The 12,500-nt window shown below is 40.6% G+C and overlaps 1 protein-coding gene across 5 annotated transcripts in view; it reads right to left on the reverse strand.

Moving 5' to 3' along the window:
* polr1e (RNA polymerase I subunit E) overlaps positions 1 to 12,500 on the reverse strand; it is a 73,078-nt gene that overhangs the window by 34,649 nt on the left and 25,929 nt on the right. For all 5 annotated transcript variants that reach the window (XR_015851165.1, XR_015851164.1, XM_088342732.1 and 2 more), the window contains exons 7-10: positions 10,941 to 11,051; positions 10,775 to 10,871; positions 6,358 to 6,488; positions 6,193 to 6,274 (exon numbers count right to left, since the gene is read on the reverse strand). Coding sequence is in view for 3 of the 5 variants with exons in the window: in XM_088342732.1 (XP_088198858.1) it covers positions 6,193 to 6,274; positions 6,358 to 6,488; positions 10,775 to 10,871; positions 10,941 to 11,051 (421 nt within the window). In the remaining 2 variants the exon portion in view is untranslated. The remainder of the gene's footprint in view (positions 1 to 6,192; positions 6,275 to 6,357; positions 6,489 to 10,774; positions 10,872 to 10,940; positions 11,052 to 12,500) is intronic.

Below are 12,500 nucleotides of genomic sequence, written 5' to 3' on the forward strand. Positions count from 1 at the left end.
TGCTGGTGTTGGTCCACTGTGTTTCATCAAGTCCAGAGTAAATGCAACTGTGTACCAAGAGATTTTAGAGCACTACATGCTTCCATCTGCTGAAAAGCTCTATGGAGATGAGGATTTCATTTTCCAGCATGATCTGGCACCTGCCCACAGTGCCAAAACCACCAGTAACTGGTGCACTGACCATGGCATCACTGTCCTTGATTGGCCTGCTAATTCCCCTGACCTGAACCCCATCGAGAATTTGTGGGGTATAGTTAAGAAGAAGATGAAAGACACCAGACCTACAAATGCAAATGAGCTGAAGGCCACTATCGAAGCATCCTGGGCATCAATAACACCTCAGCAATGCCACAGGCTGATTGCCTCCATGCCACGCCGGATTGATGCAGTAATCCGTGCAAAAGGATTCCCAACCAAGTACTGAGTGCATCAATGGACATTTTCAAATGTTTGATTTAGTTTTGCTGTTATAAAATTATTTTTTTACTTGGTCTGAGGAAGTATTCTAATATTCTGAGATAGGATTTTTGAGTTTTTTTCAGCTGTAAGCCAAAATCAGCAATATTCAAATAATAAAAGGCTTGAAATAGTTCAGTTGATGTGTAATGAATCCAGAATGTATGACATTTTTGTTTTTTTAATTGCATTACAGAAAATAAAGAACTTTAACACAATATTCTAATTTTCTGAGACAGTCCAGTATATATATATATATATATATATATATATATATATATATATATATAAATGTATATACATATTAAATATACATGTACTGTAAGGAAAATAAGTATTGGAACACGCTGCTATTTATCCCACTTGGAAATCATTGAGGGGTTTGAAATTTTCATTGTAGGTGCATGTCCACTGTGAGAGAGACAAAACTGAAAAGTACAGAAATCACAATGCATGATTTTTTAACAATTAATTTGTTTGATACAGCTGCAAAATATTATTTAAACGCCTGAGAAAAATGAATGTTAATATTTGGTACAGTATATGTGTGGAGGAGTGGGCCAAGATCTGTTCTGCATGTAAAGAAAATTACTAGAACCGCTTTCTTCCATCTTCGTAACATTGCTAAAATCCGTTCAATACTGTCTCAATCTGATGCGGAAATAATAATTCATGCATTTGTTACCTCCCGTCTCGATTACTGTAATGCACTACTCTCTGGCCTCCCGAAGTCTAGAATCAAGTCTCTTCAGCTGGTACAAAATGCTGCAGCGAGGCTTTTAACTAGGACAAAGAAGTACGATCACATAACACCGATTTTGGCTAACCTGCATTGGCTCCCAGTTAGCCATAGATGTGATTTCAAGGTTCTCTTAGTATTGTACAAAATCATACATGGACTTGCTCCCTCTTATCTTTCAGATCGGATTTGCCCCTATGTCCCGGTCCGAAGCCTACGATCTGAGAGTGCCGGTCTTCTGGTGATCCCAAGAGCAAAGAAGTGTTCTGCTGGTTCGAGAGCGTTCTCCATCCGGGCACCGGTGCTGTGGAATGCTCTTCCCCCTGAGATCCGATCTGCAACCTCAGTGGAAATGTTTAAATCTAAACTTAAAACTCACTTCTACTCCATAGCATATGAATAACCTACTCTTCTCGTCGGCTGAAAAATAGTCTGTGTAATATAGTGTAATAATCTGTGAAGCCCTTTGAGACTCTTCGTGATTTAGGGCTATACAAATAAAGATATCCAACATGGCGGCGCATGGATACATGCTTGCGGCTCGTTGTCCAGCTAATCTTCTATTTATTGCCGTTCTCTTGTCTTTTTTGCTTTCACTTTTGGACACATGTGTGGCCAAAAACACTTACAGTAGGGACGAACTTATTCGGTTGGGTGGGCGTCTAAATTTCGACTTTTCGGGCACTTTTTATAACGCCTATGATATACCGAGCGAACTTCAAAGAGACCCGGCATCCTTGTGGACAGCTATTCCTCTTAATAAACGACGGCGGCGGCGCCGTAAAGAAAGGAAACAGAAGCGTGGTTGCCGTGCAGGTAGATGTGTGAAGCGTGTGAAGTCCAAGCAGCAAGATGGACGCGAGGATGGACGCGAGGATGTAACTAATTCCACCATTCATTCCTCGCCGGACAACCGACGCTTTAAACTCAGCGCTCACGAACGGCCACAACGCCGGGAGCTTTTGAAGATCTCGACAAAGACTACAAAGAGTTCAGCTAAGTCAAATGATTCAGCAAAGCTGAAATTTGGTCTGTTAAATATTAGATCGCTTGCTCCAAAAGCTTTACTTGTTGATAACATTATTCGTGATTATAAACTTAACTGTATGGGTCTTTATGAAACGTGGTTACGCCCGGATGAGCACTTAGCGCTAAATTATGCCTCTCCCCCAGACTACGAGAGTAGTCATATAGCACGCACGCTGAAAAGGGGTGGTGGTGTTGCGCTAATCTCTGAAAAATCGCTCAAATTTAATACACGTACCTCTAATAATTACAAAACGTTTGAGGCTCTTGTGATGCGGTCCCCTCAATTGTCAATTGATGTAATAACTATCTATCGTGCACCTGGGCCATACACAACTTTCTTAGACGAATTTGCTGAACTTTTGTCTGAACTAGTAACCTATGCAGACAAAATTATAATTATGGGAGACTTTAACATTCATATGAACTCCCCACACAGTTCACTTACTATTGCGTTTAGTTCTCTAATTGATGCATTTGGTTTTACTCAACTGGTTGACTTGCCAACCCATAAAAATGGGAACACGCTAGACTTGATTCTGACTCGAGGAGTTCTAACCTCAAACATTATGGTGCTACCGTGTACTACTGTTATCTCTGATCATTATTTAGTGACATTTGAGGTGCTAACTAAATGTAGAGTTAATAAAGCTGAGGGATTTAGCGGACGCAATATAAGCACTGGCACAGTTTCTGAGCTCTTTGAACTCCTTCCTGGAGCAGTTGCGTCCTTTCCTAAATACAATGGCTCGATTGACTCACTCATGAATGAGTTCAATACCACCCTGACTAGTGTGCTGGATTCAATAGCGCCCATAAAACTAAAATCACGTCCTAAAAGACGCACACCTTGGTTTACTGATGAAACTAGAACCCTTAAAAAAGAATGCAGGAAATGGGAGAGAAAATGGCGCGCTACCAAGCTTGAGGTTTTCCATCAAACCTGGTGTGACAGCTTGTTAAAGTATAAAGCGGCCCTTGCCTCTGCAAAATCGGCCTACCTTTCGAAGGTGATTGCGTCTCAAAAGAACAACCCCAAAGCCCTTTTTGACACTGTAGCATCGCTTACAAGGCAACAGCCTATCGCAGACAGTTCGACACACTCTGCTCAGGAGTTAATGGTCTTCTTCACTAAGAAGATTCAATGCATACAGGAAGAAATTGCAAAAGATATTGTTAGTACCACACGTATTAAAGGACTGAAATTTACAGATGCACGACAGGGTGGCTGCCCTGGGAAAATGGCCGGTTTTAGTGAACTGTCACTTGATGATCTCAAACAAGTGGTGAATGCGGCCAAACCGACAACTTGCCAGTTCGACCCGCTCCCAGGTTCACTTATTAAAAGTCTTTTTAGCGTCCTTGGGCCTTCAGTTCTAAATATTATAAATACATCACTCTCCTCAGGTGTAGTTCCAGCAGCTTTTAAGTCCGCCGTTATTAAACCCACACTGAAACGACCCAACCTTGATCCAGAAATATTAAGTAATTACAGACCTGTGTCAAACCTACCTTTCCTCTCTAAAGTACTCGAAAGAGTAGTGGCACAGCAGCTGAATGCTTTCATATCGGAGAATAACCTTTTTGAATCCATGCAATCAGGATTCAGGGCTAACCACTCTACTGAGACAGCTCTGATCAAGGTAACAAATGATCTCCTAATGTCAATGGATTCTGGCGCTTCATCACTTTTGCTGCTGCTGGATCTTAGTGCTGCTTTTGACACAGTGCGCCACAATATCCTACTAGAACGGTTGGAAAAATGGATTGGTCTCTCAGGAGCCGTCCTCTCGTGGTTCAAATCCTACCTCTCAGATAGGACGCACTGTGTTAAATATGGTGAAACGACATCTGACCCCTTTAATGTTACCTGCGGTGTTCCGCAGGGTTCAGTGCTCGGCCTCCTACTTTTCAACATTTACATGCTTCCATTAGGTGATATTATTCGCAAGTACAATATCAGCTTCCATTGCTACGCAGACGACACTCAACTATATCTTCCGTTGGAGGAATCTTCCACACTAAACTGTGGAAATTTGGAGGCCTGTCTCACTGAGATAAAAGAGTGGATGTCACTCAATTTCTTGCGTCTTAACTCTGAAAAGACCGAAATGTTAGTCATTGGTCCTTCTAAATGCCGGGACTTATTCTCAAAAACTGCTGTGAACATTGACAAATGTCACATCACACAGAGTGACTCAGTTAAAAATTGAGGTGTCATATTTGACCCTGATCTATCCTTTGAGATGCATGTAAAGCAAATTACTAGAACTGCCTTCTTCCATCTTCGCAACATTGCTAAAATGCGTTCAATACTGTCTCAGTCTGATGCGGAAACAATAATTCATGCATTTGTTACCTCCCGTCTCGATTACTGCAATGCACTACTCTCCGGTCTCCCGAAGTCCAGAATCAAGTCTCTTCAGCTAGTACAAAATGCCGCAGCGAGGCTTTTAACTAGGACAAAAAAGTACGATCACATAACACCGATTTTGGCTAACCTGCATTGGCTCCTAGTTAGCCAAAGATGTGACTTCAAAGTTCTCTTAGTATTGTACAAAATCATACATGGACTTGCTCCCTCTTATCTTTCAGATCTGATCTGCCACTATGTCCCGGTCCGAAGCCTACGATCTGAGAGTGCTGGTCTTCTGATGATCCCGAGAGCAAAGAAGTCTTCTGCTGGTTCGAGAGCGTTCTCCATCCGGGCACCGGTGCTGTGGAATGCTCTTCCCCCTGAGATTCGATCTGCAACCTCAGTGGAAATGTTTAAATCTAAACTTAAAACTCACTTCTACTCCATTGCATACGAATAACCTACTCCTCTTGTCGGTTGAAAATAGTTTGTGTAATATAGTGTAACAATCTGTGAAGCCCTTTGAGACTCTTCGTGATTTAGGGCTATACAAATAAAAATGACTTGACTTGACTTCTACAGTGTGTGCAAACCTGGTGAAAAACTACAGGGAACATTTGACCTCTGTAACCTTCTCCTCACCAAAGTGTAATGTTATGTTCACAAATATGATGTGACATTCCTAAAGAGTGTTGAATGATCCTAAATCACTTTAAGTGAGATGAAAAAAATGTTTCACCAGCCAGACACTCTGGGTGCTCAGCATCCCCAAAGCTCTGAACATAAAATCACCCCGAATTTAGGCCATTTTAAAGTTAAAAGTTAAATAGTAATGGCTAGAGGTGAGCAGTAGCCAAGTGGCTAACATAATTAGCTAGAGAATGAAAAAGTGGAAAAAAGTGAAAGAGAACCTGTGAATCGAATTTATGAAGGAGGAAAAAAAGAAACATTTTAAAAAGCATGAAAATGTAATGTAAAAAGCAACTATGATATGATAATGAGCTTTAATTAATAATTGATAAAACAACCGTCAGGTATTTTTCACATTTTTTTAAGGTGATGCACAAAAAAACTCATTTAAAAACTCTTTTAAGTCAAATGTTCCTCCCAGAATCCGAAAATATTTGGTAAATCGTAAATACTATTATAAAGCCTGTGGTCAAGTGGCTAACATGTGTGGCTAGAGAAGGAAACCATGGGAGAAACGTTGAAGATGCCTGAATAATTAGACTTGTTTAAAATCATATGCAAGGCTTGGCTTTGGAATGTAAATAGCTGTTAAATGGTAAAAGCAACACCAGGACAAGTTACCTTCGCAAAATGACCCTCCAGGCTTCCGTAGTAATAAGACGGCGGTCAAAGATGACAGCTTCTTCAAAGGGCGTGTTAGATTGGGTAATATAATTACCAATTTCTAAACCTACCAGTTATGTTTACGAGATAATCCATGTGTTTTTACCCATTATTTGAAGCAATGGAGTTTTACTTATCTGAAAGAAGCATTTTATCAATAGGAGTTGCTATATAATACACACAGGGGCTTTAAATTACATTTAAGGTAAACATTTTTTATCCTTTAAATGTTTTAATTGTGAATCCAAAATCCCCATCTTACCTGGCTTTGTTGTACGTCTCTACAGTGAACGTCTTGGATATTTTGTTTTGTAAAATGCGAGGGCAACCTTCCTCTTGGCCGACTGAAAACAAAAAAGGGAAGATTAGTGTAAGAAAGTGTTGATCTTTCAGTGTGCATCAAATACTGTGCTATGAGTTCACTGACATTTGCGGTTGATGGTCTTCTGCCGTGCAAGTTTGAGAAGCAAAGAAAGGTAAAAAGCGCAGCACACCATCTTCTCTCGGGCCTGATCGTCACTGGGCAAGTTCTCCAGATGCTTCACTACACTAAAAGCCCTAAACCAGAGGAAACGATTGAAATTTAAAATGTATGTATTTTCCCACTTTAAAACACACCAAATTATAACAGGGTTATTACAGTTTAAGGCAAGTTAAATTCAAGACATTTTCATCTCTTTCAAAAATCAAATTTAAGACCAAGTTGACAAAAAAAAAGACAATTGAAACAAACAAAAAGACAAAAAACAGACAACATTATTACATGCAGGTGTCCACAATCAGTGATTGACTTCTGGAAAGAAAAGTTGAACCTTTACAACTCTTTCAAAAAGTCTAAAAAAAATTGGCCAAAGAAATGTACACAATTGCAGTGGTTTTGTATCTGTAAACTGGTCATCTCCAAAAGGCCACTTGTGGAAACCCCTAACACTGCCCTAAGAAAAATGTGTAAAATACAATGTTTAGTTTTTCAGATTCTGATCAACTTTGACCTGGAACCAGGTAAGGCTTTAAACAAGACATAGTTCCCGTATGACGTCACAACATCCAGGGTATTATTCGAGCTGGCGCCATTACTGATGGCATGTTGGCACTCGGTGGCGGTGAAGAGTCAACCCCATATTACGAAGTAAAACCGGTCTTCTCTTGTTGGATCAATGGTTATTCGGATCGCGCTGGAAGTTAGGATTTTACCAAATACTAGTCATAAGACTCCGCGAGTGTGAGGAGACAAAGCTTTTGTCCTCACAGCGGAGGAAGTTATGGCTAGCAAGGATAAACAGGAATGAAGCACCTTCAAAATATGCAAGGATTTGCTCAGCGCACTAAGTGGCAGGTAAGTATCTTAAAAGATGATGACATACGTTATATATTTAGTGATAGGGGAGTGGATCTGCAGTCATATCCGGTGGTAAATAAGGTGCTTTCCAGTTGCTAAGTAGATGTTACATATGCTTTTGTGCTCCCTTTACACCGTAGAAGTAGCATTAGCTAAACAAGTAAAATCACACAAAAATAATCTGTATAGATGCTGTACAGCTATTAATAAAACTGGTAATGCCTGTCTTTGTTAAACATAATCACGTCTGTACTCAAATAACACTGCAAACTATTACATTAAGTTACGTAACCTGAAAGGAATAAAAGGCAACTTGGGTAACCTAAAAGGCATGAAAAAAATCATCAATCAACCATGAAAATGACACCAAAAGAAGGTATCAGGATTTGAGCACGGCAATTCAAGTTATGAATTCAGCTAAAATGAAGGCTCTTACAAATAATTAACTTAACGACTTTGCAAAATTATTGGTTGAAATTATGATATATATTTTTTTTCATTTAAGGTGCACTGGACTGACATAAAGCGCATGGAATTAAAACTACAAAAAGAGCTAGAGTTGCATAAAAGATATACTGTACATCCATTTTCTGCACCACTTCGCGGGGTACTGGAGCCCATCGTAGCTATCTTCGGGCAGTGGGCAGGGGACACCCTGTACTGGTTGCCAGCCAGTCGCAAAGCACACAGACACCCAACCATTCACTCGCTCATTTCCACTTAGGGACAATTTGAACCGGCCAATTTTATTACAATAATTTAATACACAAAACATAAATGAACATAATGACACAAGGTTTCAAGCACTAATATGTATTATTTCATTCATAAATGATGACAATTCTCTCCTTACTCTGAAGTAACCCCTTTTTTGCGAACTAGACAGCTAGTAAAGGATAATAGAAATGGATTTGCATCGAGCATTCAAAAGTGCTGTGCTGCCTTCAAAGCAACAATTAACAGGTTACGCAAAAGAGTGTTCTTTCAAAGACCATTTTACATGTTTCTCAAAGGCAGAACAGTGACCTTACACTGGCACAGTCCAGGAAATTCGGATGAAGATAAAAAAGTTGAAATGTAACAAGCATGTAAATCGGGGGGAAGCAACCTTTTTGGCCAAAAACCCATAAAAGCAAAAATATCAAAAAAATATATATATTGAAAGAGCCAAACCACATCATTTTAGAAAAAAATAAACAAAACTGCTAAACCCCCTCTCCAGACAAAAGCTAATTCTTCATCGCATTTTATTTCACAGTATTACATTTGATGGTTTCATAAGATCTATGAAATAATAATAATGCCAGAAACAGTGTTCCATATCAACATAAATATACCTTTTAAAATTCGACTCCCTCCTGCAATTAATTAAGAGTGTTGAGGCTCATTGTCTTATTTTGTAAAAATATCATAAAAGGCTGCAAATGAGGTTACCAACATATTTAATTTCAGTGCAAACAGCGCTGGGCAAAGGAGAAAGAGTGCGCATGGCCTGTCCTGAGTAAAGCGCCGCCCATCACCGCTCACTCATTCAAATTGCTGCAAGAGCTCTGCTAGTGCTTTTGGGCAAATTTTTTGTTTTGGGTTAACGTTTGTTCTGTGAGTTTTCATCATCAAGTGTCTCAACAGTGAATTCAAATTGTTTAATGAGCTTCCATAAAAAGGATTATTTGGCAATTTACAGACACAATGGGGTCTGCTGGTGTGACACCCTGACTGTAAACTGTAGGTGAAAATGTGTCCCATATAAATAATGGACCGAACCCCAACATCACTATTGACCAGACATAGATGTTTACTTTTGGCTCAGGTTGAAACAATAAAATAAAATATGTACTTGTCCTATTTTATGTCCAACCATATGCACTCTTGAAAGGAGCCATAGGATCTCGACCCCTGATGCACTTGTAGCGCTTTTCAAGTCACTGAAGACCTCCCAAAGCTTTACAATGTGCTTCACACTTACCCACACACACGATTGCAAGAGGCAGCCATGCAAGGCACCTATCTACCTATAGGGGAAACTAGGGGTTCAGTGTTATGCCCAAGGGCACTACGACATTTAATTTGGAGGTGCTGTGAATCGAACCTGCCAAGGAGAGCACTCTACCTACTGAGCTACTGCCACCTTGTTTGTACAATTAACATGTTAATCCAAGGTTTGTACACATGTTTCATGGACAGATACAAGCACTTTTCAAGGACTATCAAAGCCAACTTCCCAAAAACCTCCAGTAGCTTTAAAAGAAGAAACGTTTCAGCCATCATTTGTGTTTTCCGTTTTTTTTGCCATCGTTCACTGAAACGACAGCCTGTCGACAATCAAGACAAAATTCAATGGCAAAATGAAGCCACCAGAAAAGAGTGTCAGCCTCATTTTTAAGCATAGTCATTCTATTTTTCTCAATTTAATGCGCGCTCTATCGAGTCAGACAATTTCCTGCACTTCACCCAAAATTCAAGCACCTTTTAAACCTTGAACACACAAAGTTAAAATTCAAGAATTTTCAAGATTGCCAAGTACCCCTATGAACCCCGTTAACCACAAGAGGGCACTCAAACTTAATGTGGCAGAAGAGTTACTATTAATATCCATCCATTATCTGCACCACTTATCCTCAGTAGGGTCGCAGGAATGCTGGAGCCCATCGCAACTATCTCCTGGCAGTGGGAGGGGACACCCTGAATTGGTTGCCAGCCAGTCGCAGGGCACACAGAGACAGACAAGTCACTCGCTCATTCTCACCTAGGGACAATTTGGACCCACCTATTAAGCTGAAACGCATGTTTTTGGAATGTGGGAGGAAACCGGAGAGCCCAGAGGAAACCCACGCAAGCACGGGGAGAATAAGCAAACTCCACACAGGAGGTTCGATCTCATGACCTCAGAACTGTGCCGCACACGCGCCAACCACTGCGCCGCTGTGCTGCGAGCTACCATAAATATTACCATTTAATTGTAATTATGCATTTCCAATTTTACGCACCATTTTAATCACCAGATTATAAGGCTCAATTTCAAGTTTATGGCCCATTTGGTATTTTAAGGTGAACCTTATAGTGCAGAAAATATGGTAATCATCATCCATCCATCCATTCATTCATCCATTATCTGTACCGCTTATCCTCAGTAGGGTCGCGGGGGTGCTGGAGCCCATCCCAGCTATCTTCGGGGCAGTGGGCAGGGGACACCTTGAACTGGTTGCTAGCCAATCGCAGGGCACACAGGGACAGACAATTCGCTCGCTCATTCACGCCTAATTTGAACAAGGGAACCTGGAGACAATTTGGACCAATTAACCTAGCATGCATGTTTTTGGAATGTGGGAGGAAACCGGAGTGCCCGGAGGAAACCCACGCAAGCACGGGGAGAACATGCAAACTCCACACAGGAGGTTCGATTTCAAGACCCCAGAACTGTGCCGCACACGCGCTAACCACTGCGCCGCCGTGTTGCCCCTGATAACCATCAATCTTTTCTAAAACATGACTTAAAAAAACGTACCCTCCTCCTTCTCTCATTGTCTGCAGCTCTTCTGTGGTAAGTGCCGCCAACTTGGAACCAGCCCCTTGCAATGCCTTGAAGTCCACAGAACTGAGGACTACGGGTACTCATAAAGGAAAGTGAACACAAATGCAGTTTTGATGTCGTTTTTGAGCCGAAAGGATACTTTGATCCAACGGGTAGACGTCTTCGGGGTTGTCTGCATTTGGGTTGAAGAAAGGAAGGAGCAAGGCGATACCCGACTGCGTATTAGCATCAGCAACTTCCTGTTGCAGAGCTATGACGAGAATGAAAGATGCAAGTTAGTGTTTTTTTTGTTGTGCTTTTCAACAACAAAAAAACTGCAGTTGATGAGTTTAAAACATCCCTGTGCGAGGATTGTCATGCCCTTAAAATATTTCCTTGCTTTAATCGCCTCCTTATTTTTTTAGTGACCACAATGTTGCCGATATCCTACGTGAGTGAGGTTGTTGGGGCCGTGGTTTTGTTGAAGAGAGCCAATAAGTAGTGCGGGTCAGATGTATCGACATTTCGTTCTGTATACACGTGTACTAGAATGACAATAAAGTAGATCTGAATCTGAATCTGAAAAAGAGCCACATGTGCTGCTTGTACATGAAGGCAGATGTTTATCGATTTTGTTTGTAATTTTCGGGGGTTTCTTGACAGCAAACTTAACTCAAAACACTTAGAGGCCAAGAGTAAACCTGTGTAAATTTTCACGAAAATCAGTTCAGCTGCTTCGAGCCTAAAGGCCACATACAAACACACATGCATACAAATCGAGATTTTTATGTACATATATATCCATATACACATATACATATACATATATACATATACATATACATATATACATATACATATATATATATATATACATATATATATATATATATATATATATATAGTGATCCCTCGGTTATCGCGATTAATGGGGACCAAAACCACCCGCGAAAAAAAAAAATATAATATATATATTTTTTTAAATTATTACTTTTTACTATTATTATTTTGGGGACCTGTGAAGCTCTGAACCCGCGAACGTGGAACCGCGAAGTAGCGAGGACCTACTGTGTATATACAGTGGAACCTCGGTTTTTGAACGCCTCTCAGTTCGAACAAATTGGAGTTTGACCAAAAAATGTCCAAAATTCTTGCTTCGCTGTTCGGTCAAAAATTCGGAGTTGGAATGCCGGTAATGCGCGAGTGCGTACGCTAGACTGCATTGCTGAGCGGCGTACGGGTGTAGAGCGTGTAGATCGCCCCCACCCCTCGTGACCAACTGTTATCACGTGCGCACTTGCCTCTTTTTGCTTTCGCTATTAATATCGGTGAACAGAGTGTTTTAGCCCCTAACTATGCCTCCGAAGAAGGTTGGTGCAAGCAGGACAGGTGAAAAAAGAAAAGTTGTTCGTACAACTATTGCCTTTAAGAAAGACATAATAGCTAAATATGAAAGAGGTGTGCAAGTTTCCGATCTTGCTGGGAATACAGCATGCGCCTTCTGCTGACCACCACAAAAGGTAAAAAATCCTATTCATAATTCTTTTGTTTATTTTTTTTTTTTACACGTTCGTGTTAGTGTAATCTTTCGTACAGAAGATTACGATAACGCGAACGTACGATTAGCCTGGGTTAGCTCTATGATTACGTTGAACATTCAGGTAAACATTCAGGGTGTTGGAACTGAGCACAAAATTCAGGGTGTTGGAATGGAGGCCCC

The sequence above is a fragment of the Urocampus carinirostris genome, chromosome 8, assembly GCF_059441175.1.
Source record: "Urocampus carinirostris isolate Australia breed hairy pipefish chromosome 8, RoL_Ucar_1.0, whole genome shotgun sequence".
In the NCBI taxonomy this organism is placed as follows: Eukaryota; Metazoa; Chordata; class Actinopteri; order Syngnathiformes; family Syngnathidae; genus Urocampus; species Urocampus carinirostris.